Source organism: Acartia tonsa, chromosome 14 (assembly GCF_053477335.1).
Source record: "Acartia tonsa isolate MP-2025a chromosome 14, ASM5347733v1, whole genome shotgun sequence".
NCBI lineage: Eukaryota > Metazoa > Arthropoda > Copepoda > Calanoida > Acartiidae > Acartia > Acartia tonsa.
This window is the reverse complement of record NC_137273.1, coordinates 34,352,466-34,379,178: the sequence shown is the minus strand read 5'-3', so window position 1 is coordinate 34,379,178 and position 26,713 is coordinate 34,352,466. Positions and strand designations below refer to the sequence as shown.

The window sequence follows — 26,713 nt, the reverse complement described above, 5'->3', positions numbered from 1 at the left end:
TTGTAGAAAACTGGATATAATACAATGCTAGACATATTTTTTTCGTATGTATGAGAACCGGTTCTAATCCACCGGATATTAATCGGTTTCGAATAAATACGAGAAAAGCTTTTGTATGAAATAACTAAACTTACCAAAAGCCATAAATAATTGAATATCCGGTTCATACAGGCAACTCCATGTAAAAATGGCGTTCATTGGAAATTGAATGTTTTCCCTAAAACATCAAAACATATAATTTCTCGCATCGTATTATAAACGGCTTTCCGCGGATATAGAATGTACAATTATAAGATTAAAACTAGTTTTTTTAGCCCCGAGGGGCCGAAGGCACCGGCTAAAAAAACTGGTTTTAATCTTATGATTGTACATTTTTATATTCGTAGAAAGCTGGATATAATACGATACTAGACATAGTTTTTTTTGTATGTATGAGAACCGGTCCCTATCCACCGGATTTGAATGAACACGAGAAATAGATTTAAAATTCAGACACAATAACCAGCTTAACTTGGGGAATTTTAATGTTCATATTTAGTCATATTATTTGGATTATAATACATAAAACAAACTTTATCCTAAGAACTTGTTGCAGGATAGCTTTATATCACTCCAATCCAATTCTATTTATGTGTAACTATATGTTATTAACTTTTTTGTTATATTTAGTGTTTAGACCAGCCATGTCAAGGTTTGTACTGGGCTGGATCTTTAAATGTGTAGCCGTTGCCGTTAACGTAGCAGTAGCCGTAGACCTCGCCACTGCCAGTGCTGCCAATAAACCATGGATTTTAAAAAGATTTTACAGCAGTGTATTGTATGGTTATTTATACAATAGAGATAACCTAGAGACAGCACAAGGGCCGGACATTTTGTTTACATTATGAATAAGCTATAAATTGTTAAATATCTTAGGTTAAAGCTTTTGTTAACAAAACTGGTTTTAATCTTACTTTTTTTCCATTTTAATATCCGCGGAAAGCTGTCTATAATACGATGCGATAAATAAAATATATTGTACCTTACAATAGCAGTCTTATCATATAATGATATATCTTTCAGAGTTACATTAAAGCAGTATTCTAAAAAAAAAAAATAAAAATAATAAAACATTAATTGCATATAATCTATCAACATTCGAGCTCCTTTCGTTTTTAAGGAGAGGGGGGGGGGGGTCTGCAGTGTTAGGGCCCCTGCAGCATGGGTTTCGAAAAAGAATAATCCCCATTCAAAAACTGGGGTGGGGGGAGGAGGGGTTAGTGAAAGAACTAAGTAATTCAAAATTTTGCCAATCTAGATACTATACATATGTTTAATTAGCAATAGTGTTCTCCAATGCATCAACACTGTTTTATTGTCATTTTAACACATATAAAATTTAATGCAAGACTGTCAAATTTGCAGTTTTTAAGACAAAAGAACACCGAAGTTTAATATTAAGATATTGTGTATGCAATATGTATATTGTATATATGGCTAAAATTTCAGACGTGTATTTTTGTAGTTACAGTAAAACAAAACTGTGTTTGTAACATAGATAAGTATAATTTTGTCAAATAAATCTATTAAAAAGTATTGTTGTAACAAAGTTTGCTAGTTTTAAAATGTGCCATGTACTAGAAATAAACTCCTAACAGATAAGATCAGCTGTAGAGTATAGCTTTGCTGCTTGCAAAAAAATGAAAGGGTTACTTCTAATTCTCATGTTTTGAGCCAGACCCAAGCTTCTCAATAATTCTGGAGTGAAATATCGTTTGCCCAGAGATTCAGCACAACTTTTCCACATTTCTAGATAAAAACATTTTGGTATTTTTGGTAGCATTTTTGAGCTAAGCAGCACCCATAAACACCTACCCCTAGACTCGACACAAGCCCTATCTACTCATTCTACTTTTGGCCGCTCCCAGCTGAGCTGCAGCTGTTACCCAGCTGCCATATGGATGGGTCGCCACTATTTTTGGTAGCATTGTTAAGCTCAGCACCCATAAAAACCTAACCCTGGACACGTCACAAGCCCTATATACTCATTCTAATCTTGGCCTCTCCCAGCTGCCATATGAATGGGCCGCAACTATTTTTAGTAGTATTTTTGAGCTAAGCACCTGTAAAAACCTAACCCTAGACATGTCACAAGCCCTATCTACTCTTCATACTATTGGCTGCTCCCAGCCGTTTTCAGCCGGTTCTAGCCGTTTAGCAGCTGGTACAATAAATTTTAAACATGGTTATTGCTATCATTTACCACGAATTAAACCAAAAATATGTTTTAAAAAGTTGATTCCTACGTAATTAATGATGAATTTGCCCTAAAAACAGGCCAAAATCGGATAAACGGCTGAGTTATCAGCCGCCAGCCGTTACTTTTCGAACTTTTTGTTCGATTTAGGGAAAATAGACCTACCAAGGATTACTCATGCAAAATTTCAGATCGAAATTCGAACTCTAAGTGCCATTTGCTCACTGATTACGAGATGGTTGCATTTAACCCCCCTCCCCTTTGGAAAACATTGGGGTGGTGGGGTAATTTTCGTTTCTTAGTTTTTACTTTATATTAGGTCAGGTTAGATTACATTGAGTACAGGGGAGGACACCCTCATGTATAAGAAAAAAATACCTCCTACCCTTAAAACAATTTCAAAATAGATAGGATTGGTTTTGCGCTCGCTAGGATCTTTGAGGGATAATATAAAAATATATAAAAGTTAATGGGATGTGTTTCTGTCTATATATTGAAATACGGGGATCTAAACATTCTAAATTTCTTACCTTCTCCTTGATTGACGGATTTAAAACAGGTCCAAAACTCATTATTCCATGAATCTGAAAAATAATATTAATATTAAAAATATGAACAGTATATAAACAAGGGTGATAACATCAACATGTAACGTCGAAATAGACCCCTCCCTAGACAACATTTATAGACTTGATTATAGAGATGCTTTGCTTATCATATGATGCCTAATCGGTCAGGGAATAACCCTGGTTGTGTAAGAAGGGGATTATTGATTAAGTTAAGATACTCAATAGTCAAGTACATAATATCAGTACTACCCTTATTCCAAGCTCCTCTGCGGAGAGCGTCATTCATTACGGTGACTTAATTTGGAACACCTGCCATACTTGGCGAGGGTGAGGTAATAATGAGTAGCTCTCATGAGATAGCGGGCCAAGGCATAATGTGCTTGAACATGGAGCTTGATAGCCCTAGTGGCTATACAAAAGTGTCTTAGCCTACTCCATGACTACTTAGGTCCAAACCCTAAGAGACTATGGCTAATCAATCAATCAATCAATCATAGTAATAGACTAACAATAGCATGAAAAATAACAGAATGTATAAAATATACAAACGCAGGTAAAGTTTAACATCGATAGGACAATTCTTTCTAACTAGTATAAATATTACCTAAGTAGTGAAGCTCTGCAGTTGAAAGATAATTTTCTAAATGATCTACATCAGATTTTAAAGCAATTTCCATGGCTGATAGGTATTCTAAAATAAAAAATAAAAAGGGATAGTTCTATGAAGTGTATTTAAAGAGTTAAGGTACTTAGAGTAGTGAACTTTTATATGTCTTAGTAGAATATATTAGGCATTGGATAGATATGATTATATGTTAAAGAATTTTTAACATTGACCAGACCAAACTTTTTTTATTTGACAATATCAAAAAAAAGTGAAAGTGATTTGCCACATAAATTACATGAGAATGGTCTATTTTTTTCCAAATATGTATAGCCAAAACACCAATATCAGAGAATCTTTTTCCACATATTTCACAAGAGTTATAAAAAAATTGAACAGGGGTTCCCCTTGGGACAAGTTACTTAAAAAAAGTCCGGTTCATTATAGGACAGGTTTTCTATAGATTCTTTTAAAAAAATAAAGAAAACCGTCCGGTTTACTTACAATATACACATTATCTCACGCGGAAATACCAACTAACCATACAACATATATATATATATATATATAAAAAGACCATTCTCATGTAATTTATGTTGCAAATCACTAACTTTTTTAGATATTGTCAAATAAAAAAAGTTTGGTCAGGTCAATGTTAAAATTCTTCATCACAATCATATCTATCCAATGCTTAATATATTCTACTAAGACATATAAAAAGATCACTACTCTAAGTACCATACTAAATATTTTAATTATCATTCTTTGTTGTTATGTGTATTTTGTTGTATAAAAAGTTTAAAGTTCTATTAACTAGTAAATGCTATCTAAAGTTGTATTTATGACAAAAAAGTTTTTGCCATATATAACATGCAACGAAGTTGAAAATAAAAATGAAAAACTCATTTTTTAAGGTAAATCCCTGGTCAAATCTTTTAATTTTAATCAATAACTTTATATTATGCACTACTACGTTATTTAAAATAGAAAAAACTTACAGTTCACTATTTTTTTAAAAATGCACTTCGTGAAATTTTGAACTCAAAATGCATGATCTATAAATCTTTGATCCCTCAAACTTTTAATAGTGGGATTAGTGGGAATGTCTTGGCCTTTAACAGGTCCAACCCATTTGTGCATGCACAGTTAGGAATTCCAGACAAAAGTCGTGCAATCAAGGGGTTGGTTGTTACTCAACCTAATATTCGTGGGTGTTAGATTATTGCATCCCATAACAAGCAGAGGGTTTTCTGGCTTAATTAGATCACTTAAAAGCGAAGGAGAATTCCGCCTCAATGAGGTAATTGAGGTTAAGGGCCCTGAATGGTTAAATCCCCCCTTCCCCCTACTTCATTCTCCCGTAATAAATACCAAATGAGATAAAAAAAATACCTTCTTCACTAAATACTTGCGAATCTTGTTCCATATCGCCTAAACATTTCAATCATATATTATCAAAAAATTATACTCCATATTTGTTTATTATATGAACAACACTTACGCCCCTAGAGGCATTTAGGGGCACTAGAAGAAAGGGAAAGAGGTTAATTATATTTTTTTTCTAAAAGTTAAAGAAAATTGGGGGAAGGGTGGGGTTGGAAATATTTTTTTGGTGGTAATAGTACTCTTTCCCAAAGTACTAATAAATTATTATTATATATACCTAATACCTAATGATGGTACACAAAATTACCCCTTTTGTAGATTAAAATTAGTGGTTGAAACGTTTGATCACTCAAGTTAAAGAACCAACCAATCAAGACAACGAATAAGAAAACGTCATTATAAAACTTTGAGGACTAGTGTAATAAACAGCCCATTGTCCCCTCATTCTCTGGAACATAACCCACCTGTAAAATCCAAAATTGTGTTAATATTCCTCACTCCACATCCTATGTCATAATTACTTGTTGTACATGTGAGTTGAAGAGTAGCTTCTGTTTCTCTGCATTTGTCTTGTCCTTGTTTAGAACTACTGCTGCTTCCTTGGGTACCAAACATGATCACTGACACTTTGTTTCCTTGCACTGCCACATTTCTATTAAAATATAATAATAAAGTAACAGGAGGTCTGTTTGTCTGTATGTACCGAATGATCTCGCTAACCGCTGAACCGATCAAGTCCCGGGAAGGGTTATAACTATTTTGGTGGAAGGTACCACTTTTTGGGTTATCGATTTAACTCCCCCCTCCTCAAGTGCCCCTAGAGGCCTATAAGGGTGGTAGCTGCTAGTAATATTTCTAGATGGTCATACTGAACCCATAATCCGTCAAACTTATTAATATATATTAGAATTGACAAAAGATCTGTAGTATAGATGTATATACAGATATCTACCAGACCCCCTTTTCCAGGGACCTTTTTCTTCTTCTAGCAAATTGTTTTTATTGTACTTGGCTGTCTTAATATTCCCAACACCATAGGTTGATTTTCAAAGACCCAATTTAATTAAGAGTCGTCACAAGGTCCTTGGGATGGGGACATACAATTATTTAACCCCTTTGCCATCTAGTGTATTACTCTAATGAATTGAAGGTAGGGAAATTTAACTCATGCTAGTACATTTCACAATTCAAATTTTTTAATCTAAACTTTTGTACATTTTAGGTTGGTACGTTCGTAGCGGACAGGGAGGTGTTAACCCAAAGTTTTATCATCATGAACCTTTTCGTATTCGTTAGCTTAAAAACTTTGGGTACTTTTAGAATATATTGTTCATTTGGTTCAAACTGTTAATGCCCAAACATTTTATCCAATAATTTTGATCTACAAAAGGGGTAATTTGATCTATCATCATTGGGGATGTACATCAACTTATCGTCAATTGCCATATCATCAGATCAAAAACTGTAAATTATTAACGCGTTCAGACATTAGGTATTTAATTGATTTCTGACTAGTATAGTCTGTATTTAGAAGCAACATTACAAATCATAGAGTTGTTTCGCTACTAAAAAAACAAGGATGACAACATCAATAAAAGCGAAGCACTGAGACGGTAGGACAAACGGACATTAACACTTGTATGGTGTCAGAACTGAATAATCATAATATAAATGTATAAGAGTCAAAGCAAAATTGTAAGTAAATTTGTTGAAAAACTGCTTGATTCAGGATAATGTTTATGTACATACTTACATTTTTAGGACTTGATTATAAAGTTGCTTCACTTATTACATTATACTTTGTTGTCCCAGGAATCAATATACCAAAAATCAGATTAATCGGATGATTAGATCACATAAGAATTTGTTGTTGAAAAATAAAAAATAAACATGTTTAAAATGGACGTACGGACATTATGGTGATAATTATAGAGTTGCTACGCTTTCTAAATCGTACCTAACTATTAAAGGAATCACCATGCAAAATTTGAAATCGATAGGACAATTTAACATGCCTTAATTAACGAAAAAGCTATCCGTTGCGGACGGACCGACCCTAATTATAGAAAAGCTTCGCTTTTAAAAAGAAGCAAAAGCAAACCGTCTAAAATCAACATAGCTTCCATCCAACATGTCATCTTCGGAACCTTAAAAACCAAAGAAAACTATAATTAGTGATACAGTTTTCACACCGAAGTGAAAAACCTTTGGTAAACACACACTTTAACCATTCATATTTATTTCAGGGGACATGAGAATCTATTCTCGCAGTCACTCAAAGGGAAACAGCCAATAATTTTCCTTCAAGTGGAAAAAGATTTTTCCGAATATTTTCCGTAAATGTGTGTTAAACGGTTTAGTCAGTGCACTTTGAACATTTTGACTAAGAGCATTTGACTAAAAGGTTACACCCAACTTTACGGCATATACGAGTAAAAAATGACCTCTTTATATGACACAGAGAGAATATACCTCAGTGGCTCAGTGGTAGCACACTGAGCTACGAAGTTAAGATTTCGAGTTCAAATCTCAATATGTTGATTCCCCCGGTTGTGTAAAAAAGGGATTATTGAGTAAGTTTGGATACTTTCTATTCACGAACATAATATTAGAACTACTCTTATCCCAATCTCCTCTACTGAGACCGTCATTCATTCCAATTACTTTATATTGGACACCTGCCATACTCAGCGATGATGAGGTAATAATTAGCAGCTCTTATGAGATAGCGGGTCAAATCATAATGTGCTTGATGGTGGAGCTTAAGTTGACCTTGTTGGCTATACAAAAGTATCTCAGCCTACTTTATGGCTTTTTAGGTCCAAACACTAAGAAACAAAGGCAACACACAAACACCACACATATAACTAAATTGCCTCAGATTACCTGCAGTGCTGCCACAGTACTGTTTCCTTGAACAACCAGCAACAATCTCCCTGTCAGCCATCAGTTTCTGTCTGAACCTATTCTCCTCCTTGGCAATCTGCTGATTGTGCTTAAAAGATCCCGACAAATTTGTGTGCAGCAGATTATCTGTTCTGAAGTTTCCAGGTTGTTTGCCTCCAGTGTTGTAGAACAGCTGTTCTATCTTGCTTTTTTCAGAGTCACCATCCCTGGCTGTCAAATATTGGTGCTGGCTGCGGCTGGCAAGGATCACGCTGCTGGTTGAGCTTTCAACAGCATGATAACTGCTCCGCCTTAATGCTTCTAATTCATCAACCTTAACACTTTCCACTTGTTTGTATTCAGGGCTTTTCATTGTTGGAAACTGAGTCCTGGGTGTGAGTATGCAATGACTGGTGATGACACTACTGCTTCCTGGTTGTGGCATGTCAACATCTTCTGACTCACTTTCATCCGGTAGTTCAGACTTGCAGAAATTGTAATCAAGTTTATCTGGTTGATCCTCTAGTATTAACTCATCTTTAATTGCAACAACTCTTTTATTGTCTATGTAAATTTCATTGCTTTCCAGTAGGACCCCAGATTCTTTGATTGTTTTGCCCATTGTACCCACGGCGACAATGGCATTTTGAAAGTTCCTAAACGAGTATTTTTCACTGCTGCTTGAAATGCTTTTCAGAACTGGAGGAGGTTTATCAAAACTTGGAGATGGAGTCCTAAAACTGTATTGACTGCTCACTGACGTTGGTTGTACACTCCCTGGAGATTTATGAGTGAATAAATGACTGGGTGAGGAGCTTCTAATATTTGTTGGTGATGGGCTTGCCGAAGGACTCGTAAACCCGTAGTAGCTGCTAGTTGGCACCGCATTATGACTGCTTAATGATGTAGCTAAATGACTGCTGACTGGTCTAGCATAATGACTACTTGTTGGTGTAGCAAAATGACTGCTCACTGGTGATGCGTATTGACTGCTCACTGGTGTAGCGTATTGACCGCTCACAGGTGGAGCATAATGACTGCTAACTGGAATCGCCTGTTGACTTCTTTTAGGTCTGTCTGTAAAACCGCTGCTAGGTGAGGGAATTCTAAAAATGGACTGGCTTCTAACTGGCGTACCACCACCCTGTTGTTGTTGACTTTTGCTGGGTGTATCAGCAAACAAGTTGCTTGGAGAAGTACTCCTAAAAGAGTATTGGCTGATGACCGGCTTGGCTTGTAATCTTCTACCTGGCTGTTCCGTCATGAAGCTACTGCCAGGCATATTATAACCTGGGCTCCGTAGACTGGTTGATTGTATACTGCTGGCAGCACTTGCAGTGCTGGACGGTCTTTCTTCAAGTAGATTGATGCTTCCAGGTAAACCTGGCTGTCCAGTGGCCATACCATCTGGATGTCCACTAGCCATACCCCCGCGTTGACTTGCTTTCTTGGCATGCAGCTTTCTGAATCGCACCTACAAACATTAGTATCTATACAAAAACCCATGGATCCTCTAAAAGGATAAGACAATGGCTGATAAATTGATGTACATCCTCAAGATGATTCATAAAATTGCCTATTCTGTAGATGAAAATTTGTGGTTGAAACGTTGGAATACTCAACTTGATTAACCAACAAATATAAAAAAATTATCCCAAAATTATATAAATACAGGAATCCATATTTTAATAATGAAGTGAATAGAATGATAAAACTATATAATATGTTGTGTTTTAAAGAGCCAAATCTAGACATACGGACTTTCCAAAAAAGATTATTGAGTTGCTAAGCTTTCATTTTTTACCTGTTTTTGGTCGTCAGTAAGAATTTTGCTCTCGCTCATGCCATTCTCGAAACATTTTCGCATTCTAAACATACATTTATCTATAATACAAAGAATCATGTCTATCTGTCTATCCATCCTAATTAAGCTAGCCAACCGCCGTGCTGGACCGATGGGATCTCATCTTTAAATGTTTTTTTTTCAATTCATTATTTTTGTGCTTTTCTACTGATGGATGCTATCCTTATCTTCTCTATTTGTCCTTGTTGTAGAATATCCATCCTGGGAGGGAGGGGACATCTGACATGAATTATACTGGTACCCAAAAATTTAACTACTTTATATGATTCGCTAGCTCATAAACTTTTATCTAATTTTATTTTGTTAGTTCCAAACTTTTAAACCAATAACTTTACTATACAGAGGGGGTAATTTTATTTAGCATCATTGGGGTCGTATATAGAGGGCACTTGCATTAAGTTGTGTGTGTGTAACCGTTAAGTCAAATAACCTAATATACAGTTGGCCATTATTAAGAACAATCTGACTTAATAAGCGCATTTGACTAAACACTAAACAATTACATACAACTTTAGCTCAAACAATTACCCCCTTTCTCCTCCATTTGGCTTATCCCTAAGAATATATTTTGCCTGCAGTTGGAGCAAATTTTTCTTGAGTTTCCCCTGACAGAACAGGTACCACCACGCAGGCACATGGAGCTCACTCCTTTCTGGATACCTCGCCTAATATTACAAAAACAAGGATGACAACATCCATAAGTAGCGAAGCTCATAAATCATAGATTAATATCCTTGTAAGATTTATAACGTAAACATCTAGGAATCGATGTAGCAACAATAAGCAAGTATTAATAAAGCTTTGTGGGAATATAAATTCTTAACTTATTTAATCCCTATAAATTTCAGTCCTCTATCTTGAATAGGAGTTGATAAAAAATCATGAAAGCTTAAAAATGTAGGAATCGGTCTAGCACCCCAATTAATTGACGAATCTTGGTAAAGTAAAGAATATTAACATATGAAATCCCTAAACATTTCAGCCTTCTATCTTTTACAGGAGCCGAGAAAATCACGTTTCCCCCACTTTGTGACTGACGGACATGGCCATTTCGAATTATAGAGTAGCTTCGCTACTAATTAAGAATTTAATGCAGTTCGTGGTAAAATGTTCCTGGTGTTGTAACGATTTTTCTAAAAATGAGAAAAAATTAAAAATAAAAATAAAATAATCGCTTAGGTAGTAAAGGGTTAAGGTTGAAATAGAAATTTCTGAACAGTTGTATGTAGTACAGTTATTCTGGTTTCAACAATCAGTGGGTGAAGCAAAGAAGATAAAGTATAGAATAGAATCCAGGTAGAAGATTCTGCCTGGCTAGCCTGAAGTAAAATTGGAACTTTTGAAAGACCAAAACGGCTACAAGGCTGTTAGTAAATAACATGATTTCAGTAATTATTCAGAAAAAATATTCAAAATAAATTTCTTTTTCAATGATTTACTAAAAGCCATGTAGCCAAGAATCCAGCTTCCTCTTCCCTATTCACAATGGATTAAAAATGAATTTAATGTGCATATTAAGCCTTTAAAAAATAATTATGTAAGAAAATTTACAAAAAAATATTGGTCTCAGTATTTATATTATAAAACTAGGTTGCGCTCTTATGTTTCTTATATTAGATGTTGATACAAATTAAACTTTTCTAGTTTTGTCCAACTAGTCATTGTGATTTGTACTTTATCATTATTGTCTTTACTGCGCAAGTCAAAGATTCCTTCAAATTTCCCAGAAATATTTAGGGTTTTCATTTCTATTCCTCCTTATTCTATGGGGTGAAGATATCAATAGCTAGGAAATGTAAAAATATTTATTTTTTACATTTATTGTATTTCTGTTAATATTCAGGTGTGTTATTTTTTCTTAACCAGTATAATTCTGTTGAACCAATTATGCTAATAAAATAATTTCAACTTTATGAAAATTATTTATTGTAAAGAATAGATAGTTTTTTATTTGGGTATTGTTGATTTTTTCTGGTTATTTATTCATATAATGAGGAAATAATCTAAGAACTTAAAAGGCTGCTAGCGACCAAACAATCTATAATACAAAGTAGAATGATGTCTGTCCGTCTGTCCGTCCCTTAAGATCTCGGTAACCACTGAACCGATTGGATTCTACTCTTCAGGGAATATACCTACTGGTCCTGTGGTGGTTTTAAGCTATTTTTTTGGGTGGAACTGGACACCCCCAACTCCCCAAAAAACAAAAAATCTCCCCCCCCATTTTTTTTTTTGCTGAAGATTCAAAAAAATAATTTTGATCACCTCTTGGGTCAAAGCCCCTAGAGGCTAAGGGCGAATCCGCTAGTATAAAATATAGGAAAGAAAATTTTAACTGACTGATTAAAGAAGGCATACACATAATCAATAATGCACATAAATGTGCTAAAAAGACTTATTTTATGCGTATTTTCTTCAGACCTGCTTTTGACGCTTAAACGGAACATTTACGCTTGAACTGCACTATACTAGCGGCTACGCCCCTAGAAGCCTCTAGTGGCTTTTTAAATGTTTTTTTTTGTTGCGTTCAAGTTTCTACGATATTTGCGTAAGAGTCTCTTTATACGGAACCTTAAAATGTTACGTAGGAGTCTCTATACTTTTTTCGTTAATTTGGGCTTGTTAGAATTGTCCTATCGACTTCAAACTTTACATGATGATTCCTGTAGTAGTTAGGTACGATTTAGAAAGCGTAGCAATTCATTATATTCATTACCAAAATGTCCCTACGTCCATTTCAAAGAAGTTGATTTTTTTAACTTTTTAACAACAAATTTTTATGTGATCTAATTATCCGATAGATCTGATTTTTTTGTATACTGATTCCAAGGACAACAAAGTACAATATTATAAGCGAAGCAACTCTATAATCAAGTCCTAAAAATGTAGGTATGTCCATAAACATTATCCTGTATCAAGCAGTTTTTCAACAAATTTCAACAAATACATTTATATTCTAATTATTCAGTCCTGACGCTATACAAGTGTTAATGTCCGTTTGTCCTACCGTTTCAGTGCTTCGCTTTTATGGATGTTGTCATCCTTTTTATCATAAAAGTAAAGGGGGTGAGTTTCTGTGCTAAATTATTTAATGGACGTTTCGTCGTCTTTTCACAGGAGGTTTAAACCTGCGGGGCCAATTGCCTAACCATGCAGGCCAATCACCTTACCTAAAATGACCTTTCAAAAGCTACTGTGTAAATACGACGAAACGCCCCTTAAGAGGCGTTGTCAGGAAAGGGACTATAACCGATTTCTCTGATAAGAATTACAACTAACCTGAAGAATGCTCTACAGGACAAACAGGTAACACCTGCAAAATCATAAAAAAGTTTATTTTTTATCATAGAGAAAAAAATAAAAGAGAGGAATCGAAGCAACTAGAAGACGAAAATAGGCAGTGGGCCTAGAGGCCTACTTAGCGTTGTTGCCGCGCTAAAATTTATTGCTATTCCACTACTTTTCAAATGAAAGGATTAAAAATTATTTTAAAAAATATTTTTTTACTTTTTACTATTTCAATTGTCATATATTTAAGTTGTGATGTCATATATTTAAGTTTGCAGACATGTTTTAGTTGTTACTCTTAATTACTCTTCAATTGCTCTCAAGAAGAATAAAGAGAAAATGTATTAAAGACAGTTGCAATTGAGAGTCCTAACACAGAACATTATCTGGTTTGGGTTCGAGTCTTATTAAGACCAATTCAGCTATTTACAGACATCCTATTACTTTAGCTAGTTTGCACAGGCAGATATTCTACCCCTTCAAAGTGCATAGTTAATTAATACATTGTATTAATTAAACAGACAGTCATCCTGTTGCTTGGTGTCCTGATATACAGACAGACATCCTGCTACTTCAGAACTTTCCAGCTTAAATAATCAGTAGTTTGAATTATTAATATATTTAACCATTTCTAAATAAAGTATATATATTTAATCTTATTTACTCAAAAACTGCATTTAATCCAATATAATAAATACTTGACAAACTGTTTGTATTTTGAATTAAATATTGAGTCTACTCTATCATTAACTTATGTAAGTCTGTCTATATCTCACAATATTTAGGGCAAGAATATTAGATTAGATATTTTCGTTTTAATGTTTTAATTAAAAATTACATAGAATTTTATTTTTATTTAAAAAAAATTGTTCATGAAAGATGAATCCTTCTATTTCTAAAAAGTGGGAAATTTTTTTCATAATGAACATTCAGCTGATTCTGACCGCCCACGGCTGTTTGCTAAATATCGCTTTTCTTTTTATTCACATTATTATTTATGATTGACTTACAAAAAGCCCTGGGCGGTTTTTGATTTTTAACTGCTTCTAAATTTAGGGATGGGGAAGTAGTATTTTACCATGAAAAAGGGGTGAGTATTCATCCTCTTATCATTTTTCCTTATGTTTTTTATCCTAAGGCATTTCTAAATTAAATTAGGGTCGCTGCATCGCCGCGCTGGTGAGGCAAAATTGTTTTTGTTAAAAATCCTCCAAAATCACAGAAACATTCTACAAAAATCAAATCAAATAAATAAATTAAGTAACCCTTCTATGATTATATTTATTTTTGCAATTTTCTCTTGCCAGCGATGCAGCGACCCTAATTTTTTTAGGAATCCACCTCTGATAAAATGAAATTGAACAAACAAACGAAAAACTAGCCCATCCTCTATTTTTTTATTTATTTCAAAATAAATTGTACTATTGGTTGGTAGTTACATCGCCCTTAGTTTTCCGGGAAGGTCATAAAAATAAGTTTATTATAAGTTAAGATTCAACCGTTTCAACCACTAAAGATTGGGTAAATTTGTGTATCGTCATTGGGGATGTTCATCAGCAATTTATCGGCCATTGTTAGATCCCTGGGTTTCTGTGCTCAACTGGGGATTTTTATGTGCACCGCCTGGTGCCTACCTCCATAATGAGTGCTGGGTTTCTGCAGAGGTATTTCACAAACCCCACATCTACAATTTTTCATTCATACAATACATTCGATAGAGTTTCAACAAGTAGAGATCTCAAATCCTAGCAGAGAGTTTTATATGTTTTATAATAACGTTTTCTTATTCGTTGGTTTAACAACTCTGGGAACTTTCATTAAGTTGAGTGTTTAAGCATTTCAACTAATAATCTTAAACTACAGAATGGGTAATTTTGTGCTTATTATTATCGGGGATGCACATACATTTATCATCCATTGTCTTATCCCTTTAGATCTCTGCAATCCGAGAATCGAAGAAACCCTTAACTAATAATTTATCGCATCGTATTATAGACAGAATTTAGTGGGTATTAAAATGAAAAATGATTTAAACTAGTTTGCTAACAAAACTGGTTTTAACTTTTTAAATTTATTTTAATATTCATGGGAAATTGTCTGTTAAACGATGCTATACATGATTTTTTAGTATGGCTGAGAACCGATTCTAATCCAGCAGATATCAATCGGTTTCAAAGCTGTACATGCCCGAATTAATTGAAGTTATACCTATGCAATATTTCTGCTATTTCTGCGGAAAATCAGTGGAAAAGTAATTAAGTTGGTTAACGTCATCAAACTAGTGTAGAAATATTCCTATCAATTGTTTTTTTAAAACCTAATCCGTATAATAAAGTAAGAGGATGTCTGTTTGTTTGTCCGGAGGATCTCGCTAACCGCTGAACCGATCGGTTTCCCCTTGTCAGGGTAGCTTCTCATAGGTCCCGGGAAGGTTTAAAGCTATTTTGGAGGAGGAGGGTACCACCACCCTCCCCAGATAAATCGCCAAAAATATTAAAATTAAAAAAAAACCGCCCTGCGGGTATTTTTGAAACTTAGCTAAAAACAAAACTAGCACAATCCAGCAGCGAAATTATTTTTTTGGTAAATAGATATTCACACAGATTTAAAAAAGAATTTTACGTGTCCCTAGAGGCCTCTAGGGGCGAAGCTGCTAGTTAAATAATAAACTGATGTAGAATTTAGGCAGGTATTGTATGAAAACCTGGCCGTAGCAGTCTCTTCTTTTGGTACTGTGGTCGTCTCTCCAATACTTTCTCGATCCTCGCTGCTCATACTTCGTGAAGGTCCTGAGAAATCAAAAATAATATTTAAGACAAGGATTTTTGAGGATTTTTAAGAACTACACATGGAAGATGAAAATTATTAGTCAAAAAGTTTGGACATAAATAGCTTAGAACCAACCAATCAAATTCAACTAAATAAAAGTACCCAATCTTTTAAGCCAGCAAATGAAAGATCGTTTTTACTAATGAAATTTTAACACCAATATCCCCTCCCTCCCTGCATGTACCTTTTTACCAGCGTTTCGGAGCCGGAGCCGGGAGCAGCAACATTTTTGGTAGAGCCGGAGCCGTATTTTTCGTTAAAAACGCCTCCGGCTCCAGATTAGCTAAAAATGATTTTTTAAAGTAATATTATAATTTGGCAACAGTCTATTTCCATATAATAAACTGAAAAACTATTGTTACTTAACAAATAGACACACATCCTTCTACTTTTTTATAGCTTTAATCAAATAAAAGCAAAATATTTTAATTCATCAAATTCAATAATGAATAAAAATTGATATATTACTTTTAAGGTAGGAGCCGGAGCCGCATCAAATTTAAACGGCCCCGACAGGCTGCTTTTTACTGTTGCAAGAAAGCATTTGGTAGATGTATAATTAATAATTTAAGCAAGAAAGTAAAATCAAATTTACCAACTGCATGCCATTTAACCCTATTCCAGGGGGGGGGGGGTGTTGGCATATTTGTGTCAATTAAAAAGTTAAAAAATTTTGTTTCTTTTCCTTGTAGACAACAAACAAGGCACAAAAATTAGTTAGGGGGTGGATAGAGTATACAAACTATCGCCCCCCCCCCCCGAAATAGGGTTTAGGAGGACAGACAAAAAGCGTCACCTGACACAAAATTTATTTGAAGCTAAATACCAAATTTAAATACCCGAGGTACATTCATTATTGTTTACTAGCAGATACACCCCTATCATCTAGAAGCTCTATATTCGAATCATTGGGATATGGAAGGGCAGAAAAATAGCCTAAAACCATACCTAGACTTGAAATATATTAAATCAAATAGCCTAAAACCATCTCAGGATCTCTAAGAAGCCTTACTATAAAGGAGAATCACATCAGTTCAGCAGTTGGCGAGATCCTTCGCTACAGACAAAAAAAGCTTAATACTTTATATAATAGGATAATATGTGTTATTTAATATAGGGATTGAAGGGACATTGGACTATAAATTACACTTAGCTCCAAAACTAAATTTTGATTACCGATTTTTTCAAACTGGTTATGTCCAAACATTTCAACCAATAATCTTTATCTACAGAATGGATAATTTTGTTTCTCGTATTCATTCGAATCCGGTGGATAGAAACCGGTTCTCATCCATACGAAAAAACTATGTCTAGCATCGTATTATATCCAGTTTTCTACGAATATAGAAATGTACAATCATAAGATTAAAACCAGTTTTTTAGCCCGTGCCTTCGGCATCTCGGGGTTAAAAACACTGGTTTTAATCTTATAATTGTACATTATATATCCGCGGAAAGCTATTTATAATACGATGCGAGAAATAACTATTATCATTATTGGGAATTTATATTTATTTATTGTCCATTTTGTTTTAAGATCTCTGATTATTATTAGAATACTAAATCTCATCCGTATAATATAAACTATTTTTCTCCAAACTACCTATTCCTGTAACCCTAATAAAATTACAACTATCAGGCCTCTATAGATTTTGTAATTTTTCTTTCTATTGAATTATTTATTCAATCTTTATTTGTATACAAATTAACGCCAATTGTTAAAGGCTTTGAAGATTTAGAGAGGGTGGGGACATTTGGCTGTTTTACAATAGTCCCCATAGTTCGTTTTATTATTCGTCAGCTTAAAAACTTTGGGGAATATTCTTGAATTTTAATTGGTTGATTCGAATCATTAAATGGAGCGTCCAAAAGTCTAAAAATAGGTTGATTTTGTGTATCATCATCAGGGATGTACATCAATTTATCGTCTATTGTCTTATCCCTTTAGATCCCTGTTTAAGAATATTGAATTGAATATGTTTTCTTTAATTGGTTAATGACTAAACAAGGATGATAACATCCATAAAAGCGAAGCACTGAAACGGTAGGACAAACGGACATTAACACTTGTATAGTGTTAGAACTTAATTATCATAATATAAATTTATAAGAGTCAAAGCAAAATTGTAAGTAAATTTGTTGTAAAACTGCTTGATACAGGATAATTTTTATGGACATACTTACATTTGTTGGACTTTATTATAGAGTTGCTCCGCTTATTACATTATACTTTGTTGTCCCAGGAATCAATATACCAAAAATCAGATCAATCCGATGATTTGATCACATAAAAATTTGTTGTTAAAAAGTAAAAAAATCAACATGTTTAAAATGGACGTACGGACATTTTGGTAATGATTATAGAGTTGCTACGCTTTCTAAATCGTACCTAACTTCTAAAGGAATCACCATGCAAAATTTGAAATCGATAGGACAATTCTAACATGCCCAAATTAACGGAAAAGCTATCCATTACGGACGGACGGACGTACGGACGGACCGACCCTAATTATAGAAAAGCTTCGCTTTTTAAAATAGGTAGATACATTGATATGGGAAAGTTTTTAGGTTGCTAATATAGACCTGATTTGGTCAGTTTCATTAGGTTTATCCAATAGGAGGGTAGGAGATTGAAGAAATATGGTGGATGGTGGTTTTATTATTTTAGCCAGCTGCCAGTATCACTTTATTAGAGTACATAAAATATATTGTAACATCCAGGTACTATTATATCGATTATTTGTACCTGAACTGTCTGCATGATGTCTACTAGTAGAACTACTGCCAGCACTACCCTGTCCTTCATCAAATCCCTCGCCTTCATCAAATGCCTTCAGAATGTTCATTATATTAGAGTTTTATTTTAACAGGAATGACAACATCCAAAAGCGAAACTGTAGGACAAACGAACCTTAACACTTGTCGAGTGTCAAAACTGAATAGGTAATCAGAATATAAATGGTTAAAATTTGAAACAAAATTGTAAATAAATTCGTTCAAATAATGCCTAAATACAGGATAATATTTAATGACATATTTACATTTGTAGGACTTGTTTATAGAGATGCTTTGCTTAAAACATTTATTGTCTCAGGAATCAGTATTCTAAATATCAGAAAATCGTATAAGGGGGATTCTTAGAATCCGAATTTCGTTATGAGACTTGACATGAGTAATCCTTGTTAGGTCTATTTTCCCAAAATCGAACAAATAGTTGGAAAAGTAATTGGTTATGTTGCATTACCCACCCCCCCTACCTTAAATCGCACAAAAAATTGTGGTTAAAAAATTTTAAAATCAACGTACGTACATTCTGGTCACGATTACAGAGTTGCTACTTGAATAATACATGCTTAATACGGAAATACTTACATCCTAAGACTGGATTATAGAGATACCTTGCCTCATCGTCCTAGGAATTTTTATCCAAACATTTAAAAGAATTGTACAAAAAAATTATTGATTTACAATTAACACCTTCTAAATGGATTTATAGACTTTCTGGTAATAATTATTGAGTTGCTACACTTTTTAAGTTGTTCCTATTTGTAACAGGAATCATCATGCCAAGTTTGTAATCAATAGATCAAGACCTTCTTCAATAAGAAGCTTAACTGTAAAGGCGGTTCCATATCGGTTCAGTGGTTAGCAAGATCCTTAGGTACAAACTCAAAAATATACATCGTATTACTTTTTCAAATAAGCGGTTAGCGCATCTAGAGGCGATTTCTCTTGGGAGTGTGGTAGTACCCTCCCCCAAAATAGTCATAACCCTTCAAATGACATATGAGAAGATCCCAAGTAAAGGCGAACCATATCGGTTCAGTGGTTAGCAATATACTTCGGTACAAACACACAGACAAACATCCTGTTACTTTTTTTTCCTAGAGTATAAAGTAGTAAGGTTTTTTTGTCTGTAGCTTAAGATTTCGATAACTACTGAAAACATTGAGTTCTCCATTTTAAGGAAGCTCCTTAGAGGTCCTTGGAGGGATTTAAGCTATTTTCCAACTTCACTTACTCCTTAGCTTTTAGATGCTAGGAGCAAAGCAACTAGTATAATATAATGTTCATCCTTCCTCTATTTTAATATCAGTATCAACAGATTCATCATCCCTAATCCCAGGATTGTCTAACCGATCCTCCATTTTAGATTTCTACAAGTTGTCTGAAAATAAATTAAAATTAAATAAAATTTATATTTTTGTTCGAACATTTTTCCAACAAAAATTAATGGATTTTTTTTTGTCAATATAGTATCTACAGATGTTATAAATAGAGTGAAGACCATGTTCCAAAATGTAACTATATGTAACTAATGTATGTTGGCTATATGTTAATATCAACCATCATCAAGGTTACCAAGGGATAAGACAATGGACAATAAATTGGTGTACAATGTACATCCCAAATTATACCGAAACATATTTTTCCCTTCTGTAGATTAAAATAATTAGTTGAAAATTTTTGAAATTTTTGGATTGGAAATATTCAATCTCAAGTTTTTTAGCACGTGGTTGAAACTTTGTGTACCAGTATAATTTAAAGTCCAATATCTCATCTCTTGATTAAATTCACTGATCCTATGATATTGTAATTTACATCATACTTTTTTTTCTTTTATTTAAAAAGTGGGATCTACTGCAGTTCACGGTAAAATATTGCTGGTAACGAATATTGCCAAAAATGAATGAATTTTAAAGGCTGCTAGCTGCCAAACGGCTAAACATACAGATCATACCCGCACACCATTTTAAGCAGTATAAGAAGGCCTACAAATAATCTGGAATAGCCAAGATCCAATGATGCACAGGGAAAGCTTCACTGAAGAAAAAACGCGTAAAATAGGCCTTTTTCGCGCATTTCTCTGAACTGCGAGATAATTATGCATTATTAATTTATGGCTATTCCAGATTATTTGTAGGCCTTCTTATGCCGCTTAAAACAGTGTGCAGGCATGATCTGTACGATCAGCTGTTTGGCAGCTAGCAGCCTTTAAAATTCATAGATTTTTGGCAATATTCGTTACCAGCAATATTTTACCGTGAACTGCAGTAGATCCAAAAAGTGAATAGAAAATTAATTTAATTTAAAACAGATATTTTTTTCTCAAAAAGAATAATTATACTTCCGCTTAACATTTCCTAATAATTTCAAATAACCCTTAGTAACTAAGTAACTGAAAGATGAGAATCTATCATCTTTCAGTGATGCCTCTACTAAGGCCCAATTCAAAGAAAAATGGAGAACCATTGAGCGTGGCCTAAGCTCTGAAAAGAAGAGATAAATGTCGATGATGATGAACTAAGTTTGAAGATGCTTTCCCTTAAATTGCTTTTAAGCCCTTACCCTCCCCTCCGTTATTTATAAAATGATTTGAAAAAGTGGGGGGGGGGGGGGGAGATAGTTTTATTTTTATGGCTAATGCCTGTGGGGCCTTTGTCTGCGCAACTACACAAACTCGCACTAACCCCCTCCATGATTTTTAAGGGGGATGAGATGGGGGAGGGTAGCCCTCTTGAATTTTTTAAAAGCGAAGCTTTTCTATAATTATTAAAAGCGAAGCTTTTCTATAATTAGGGTCGGTCCGTCCGTACGTCCGTCCGTCCGTCCGAGATAGTTAGCTTTTATTCGTTAATTTAAGCATGTTAGAATTGTTCTATCGATTTCAAACTTTGCATGGTGATTTCTGTAGTAGTTAGGTACGATTTAGAAAGCGTAGCAACTCTATAATCATTACCAAAATGTCCGTACGTCCATTTTAAACATGTTGATTTTTTTTACTTTTTTAAATAGCTTTTTTCGTTAATTTAGGCATGTTAGAATTGTCCTATCGATTTCAAATTTTGCATGGTAATTCCTGTAATAGTTAGGTACGATTTAGAAAGCGTAGCAACTCTATAATCATTACCAGAATGTCCGTACGTCCATTTTAAACATGTTGATTCTTCTACTTTTTTAACAACAAATTTTTATATGATCTAATTATCCGTTTGATCTGATATTTGGTATATTGATTCCTGGGACAACAAAGAACAATATTTTAAGCGAAGCAACTCTATAATAAAGCCCTAAAGATGTAAGTATGTTCATAATCATTATACTGTATCAAGCAGTTTTTCAACAAACTTACTTACAATTTTGCTTCGAATCTTATACTTTTATATTCTGATTATTCAGTTCAGACACTATACAAGTATTAATGTCCGTTTGTCCTACCGTTTCAGTGCTTCGCTTTTATGGATGTTGTCATCCTTGTTTTTTACTCAGATTTTTTTGCTATTAAAAACTTATTTAAAAAAAGGGGATCGTGATCTATATGTAAATTTACATGTATGCTGTCATCCTTGTTATAAATATATCTGGTTTCGGGTAGTTATTTTTATTATTAAAAAGATTTCTTTTTTATAAATCTAATTATACATCTAATTATTTATATAATAAAGTATGAAAAGCCAGATTAGTTACTAAACCTTTAAGAAATCTAAAGCGAAGCCTTCTTTCTTGCAAAAACCTTCAAACAGTTTAATTTACAGTCCATGCCCCCTTCCCTTCTGGATAGAGAGTATGGGTAATTTAATACAAATCAATATTAATAAATAATGAAGTTAATTTTCCATTAAAAATAGTTTTTTTTACAAAAAAATGCAATCGAGCATACAATCTTTAAAAAAGTAATAAATATTTAACTTTTTTTACAAGTCAACTTATTACACAGAACAAAAACATTGTCATTCGAGTTTCAAAGCGTTGGATGCTTTTAAATATTCATGATTTGAAGGTTCAAACAAGGAGTGTTCAAACTTTTTTTACCAATCATTTTAATTTAAAGAGAGGATGATAATGTTTTTGATCATTTTATTTTATGCGTCTTATCCTTTTAGATCCCTGGATTGGAAAGCAGGTTTAAGATTTCTTTTCAATAAGTTGAGGGGAGAAGAGCAGGGAGGAAGGGAAGGGACAATGGATCTAAAATTCATATTTCTGACAGTCTTGGACTTTGGGTACCAGAACACATGAAACTTTTATTTTGGCAAATTTCAAAGACTTTGGGTACCAGCACAAAGAATGTCGCTAAAACAATTATTTCCAAAGCAGACGACTCTTACTTTACTAACCAATACTAGCAGACCATTTGAAAAAAAATTCAATCAAGTTTATTTTGGTTTTTAAACAAAATAGTTTTCTTCTAAGAATGGGTGGGATAAACCAGAAATTCTACTGTGATACTTCTGTAACTATCCATACTAATCAACCCCTTGTCAAATATGAAAACAAACCCATATTATGGAATTATTTTGTAAGAAACTGCCAGTACTAAGGTCATACCTTTTATGATAAATTACAGACTATTATTCACAGGAAAATAAGACAGGATAACCTAATGTTAAATACTTTTATTTCAGTGTTTAATAATTTTTTATTATACAAATCTAATAAAAATTGCTATATCTAAATATTTGGAATTTTCCAGATATATCTGGTTTTAAAGATATTGAGTTAGAACTCTAAAATTAATTGCCCATTGTCCCCTCCCTTCCTTCCCCCAAAAAAGCTTAACAGTAAGGGAGGGGGTGTGGGGGGGGGGGGCTACTTACTAGCCTTTGATTAAAGCGCCAATTGACAAGCTTTGAGGAAATAATAAAGGATACGGGGATGGGACAATAAAGCAACTTTGTGGAGCCGTTATTTTCTTTAAAAAACGGCTCTGGCTCAGGGTTAGCTAAAATAAAAGATTTTTTATTAATTATAATTTGGTAGCACTGTTGTGTCGTGTGCAAATGCCCCTTTTAAGTTTATCAAGTTCATTTTATCAAAAATTGAACTTTTAAAACCTTCAAAAGTCAAAAATAGACTTGGCAAAAAAAATATTATGAGTTTTTCTTGATTTTAGGTCGGAACCGTAGCTGGAGCCGCTATCTTTACAGACGGCTCCGCAACGCTGCAATAAAGGTTGGTAATGTTTCTAATTCTGCCCTAAGTTGCCTGCAAATAATAAAGAATAAGAATATGGGATGAATGGTTTGTTTGTAGATTAATTTTACCATCATTATTCCCTCCATCCCTGGGGGATAAAGAAAGTTTATAACTGATCCTCAATATGATTAAATTATTGGGAACGAACATGTATTCCAAAATTTAGAAGCCAGGGATCTTGAGGGATAAGACAATGGACGATACATTTATATAAATCTAAAATGATGGCAAATAAAACTTCCCCTTCTGTGTAGAATTATTTATTGTTTAAAAACAATCCAATCATTTTTAAGGTAACGATAAGAAAATGTGGTTATAAACTTTGGGTAACATTGCAATTGACAGAATAATTTGATGGCCAATTTCGAATTTTCATTTGAATCATGTAATTTACTGATTAATCATTATTTAAAGCAAGCCTCTGTCTAAAATTGGTAACCACGTCATCTTATTTGTTGGCTTAATAACTCTGGGTACTTTTATTGAATTCTGTCTGGTTGTTACCAAACTAATATTGTACAAACTTTTTCAAGAAATCAGAAATATAATTTTTTTTGCCTTATCCCTTAAGATCTCTGACTTGCCAACATCAATATCAAGTTTGATTAACAGTAAGAAATATACATTTTTGATATCATGTTACTTGTAGATGCAGCGCTGCACTTACAAGTAACATGTTTAACTTTGCTAAACCTACAAGTAACATGTTAAAGGGAAATAAAAAAGGAGATAGGCAAATAGGCAGACAATGTTAGTTATATTTTTATTAAAAATAAGCTTTTTAGTCATTTCTAAAGAACTTCAAAACCCCAAACAACTTCCTTCATCTTGAACCAAATTAAACCAGAACCTTCTTACAAAGTTATTTGGATGAATACATGTGGAGGGATCGCTATAATGATAATGAATTTTACAATTTGTGCAACCAGATTGCTATTCAATATCATGTGTAATTATTTAATAATATTTTTGCATATATTCAAAACCATTACTAAGTAATAAATGTTTAGCTAACGAATTAATCTTAATGGTTTCTATTTATAATCATATTAGTATCTCTATAGGGAATAGAGGGGGGATATTGCTGCACCTACAAGTAACATGTATACGTTTGCTGCACCTACAAGTAACAAGTGATAAGCGCTGCATCTACAAGTAACATGATCCGATTTTTGACTAAAGTTAGATTATATTTTTTTGGGAGGTGATGTTATAGTCCTGTGTTTAGAAGTGTCCCACTTGCACGTGTTTTATCTGCAGAAATGACCCTTCAATTTCAGTTCTGTATTAATCTCATAACAAATTATAATCCTTAAGAAAGAGTACATTTTTGCCAAATCTATAAACATTGAAATTGACAAAGCACATGTGGACAAAAGACCCTTACCTAAAACAGCCTAAACGAGCATATAACCCCGGCCCCCCTCTCCTTATTTTGAAATAAATTGCAAATGATTTCGTGTGTTTTATAATTATACTATCGGCTTCGCCCCTAGACTCTAGGGGCTTTGCCCCAAGATCAAACTAAAAAAAAGAAAAAGAAAAAGATTGGAGATGCCCCCACTTCGATTTCGAAATTTTTAGAGAAAAAAAATGGGGGGAGGTTGATTTTTGGAGGATGTTGGTGTCCCAACCCTCAAGAAAATAGCTTAAAACCACTACAGGAACAGAAGGTTTATTCCTTGAAGAGTAGAATCCAATCGGTTCAGTGGTTACCGAAATCTTAAGGGACAGACAGACGGACGGACAGACAGACATCACTCAACTTTGTATTATAGATAGGCTACGCAGGGATTTGTAATCTAGGAAAAAAATTACAACCCCCCTTTATTTATTACATTTCCTTATTCATTTAGATTTCCTGTTAATACAAGGCTTCGCTCAAAGGGTAAACCAAACAGATACGAGATATTTTGCTTCAACTGATAGTTGACCATACCAGGGATTTAAAGGGATAAGAAAATGGCCGATAAATTGATGCATATCCCCAAGGATACACAAAATTCTGTAGATTACAGTTATTGGTTGAAACATTTGAACACTCAACTAGCTTTATAAACCAACCAATAAAAATTCCTAAAAGTTATTAAGAAACAAGATAAGGAAACAATATTATAAACTTTGGGGACTAGTGTAATAAACAGCCCATTGTCCCCTCTCTCTCTCTCTTAAGGAAAATTTTAGTCTTTTTGAGAATTTTTAAAAAATTTATTTATGGGGAGAATTTTGTTCCAGGGGAGATTTTATCAAAATAGTTATATAACCCTTCCCTGAGCCAGCAAGATTCCTCCCTATAAAGGAAAACCATATCGGTCCAGTGGTCAGCGAGATCTGAAGCTACAGATAGACATCCTCTTACTTACATTTAAGGATAAATAAGTTACGTATTACAATCGTTCACTAAGAAAACACATTGAAACCTGTTTTAGAATTTTTAACAATTTCTTAATCACTTTTGACAAAAAATAAGAACCTTAAATAAATACTTGCTTTTTCTTATTATTTTTGTTATCAATCACTTTATAATATTTACTTTAATTCACTATAAATGTATAAATAATAATAATATTAATATTCACTCAAACTTAGTAAATATATTATCACTTTTAGTTCTAACACAAAAAAAATATTGTATCTATAACTGTCAGAGAGTATTATACAATAGTATACTAAACAAAGTCTAGTAGTATTAGTAAAGACATTTTTGTACTATTAATACTAATAGATAGATAGCAAGGTCTGTTTAATAGGTAGATAGATAGCAACACAAGATGCCAATATAAAAGTTTTTTCTGTCTGCTATGTAAAGCTAACACAACGCAGTGGAAAAGTTAAAGTATACTGTACGCTACTAAGAGAATTTCTCTCTCTTTCTTTTTTTTCTCTCTCTTTCCTTTTCTGTAACTACTCGGTCTCTCTATTTTTTAACCTCTCTCTCATTCTCTCTCTGTGTGTCCATTGCTCGTATTCTCTCACCCACTAATGCACTCACACACACACACACACACACACACACACACACACACACACACACGCTCTCTTACTAAGCGCTATAACATTTCCTTCTCTTTAAA

At 33.7% G+C, this 26,713-nt stretch overlaps 1 protein-coding gene across 19 annotated transcripts in view; it reads right to left on the bottom strand.

The window, feature by feature from the left end:
- LOC145306509 (uncharacterized) overlaps nucleotides 1-19,833 on the bottom strand; it is an 84,489-nt gene extending 64,656 nt beyond the window's left edge. For 12 of the 19 annotated variants that reach the window (XR_013875036.1, XR_013875037.1, XR_013875038.1 and 9 more), the window contains exons 1-16: nucleotides 19,744-19,833; nucleotides 18,409-18,495; nucleotides 15,538-15,622; nucleotides 14,468-14,517; nucleotides 12,825-12,858; nucleotides 10,118-10,210; nucleotides 9,486-9,549; nucleotides 7,682-9,155; nucleotides 6,897-6,942; nucleotides 5,260-5,447; nucleotides 4,802-4,840; nucleotides 3,410-3,496; nucleotides 2,767-2,820; nucleotides 1,693-1,788; nucleotides 1,022-1,082; nucleotides 135-217 (exon numbers count right to left, since the gene is read on the bottom strand). Coding sequence is in view for 4 of the 19 variants with exons in the window: in XM_080148650.1 (XP_080004776.1) it covers nucleotides 135-217; nucleotides 1,022-1,082; nucleotides 1,693-1,788; nucleotides 2,767-2,820; nucleotides 3,410-3,496; nucleotides 4,802-4,840; nucleotides 5,260-5,447; nucleotides 6,897-6,942; nucleotides 7,682-9,155; nucleotides 9,486-9,549; nucleotides 10,118-10,210; nucleotides 12,825-12,858; nucleotides 14,468-14,517; nucleotides 15,538-15,622; nucleotides 18,409-18,495; nucleotides 19,744-19,810 (2,608 nt within the window). In the remaining 15 variants the exon portion in view is untranslated. The remainder of the gene's footprint in view (nucleotides 1-134; nucleotides 218-1,021; nucleotides 1,083-1,692; nucleotides 1,789-2,766; nucleotides 2,821-3,409; nucleotides 3,497-4,801; nucleotides 4,841-5,259; nucleotides 5,448-6,896; nucleotides 6,943-7,681; nucleotides 9,156-9,485; nucleotides 9,550-10,117; nucleotides 10,211-12,824; nucleotides 12,859-14,467; nucleotides 14,518-15,537; nucleotides 15,623-18,408; nucleotides 18,496-19,743) is intronic. The other 7 variants (XR_013875032.1, XR_013875033.1, XR_013875034.1 and 4 more) reach the window with 2 other exon arrangements.
- Nucleotides 19,834-26,713: the final 6,880 nt, after the last annotated feature.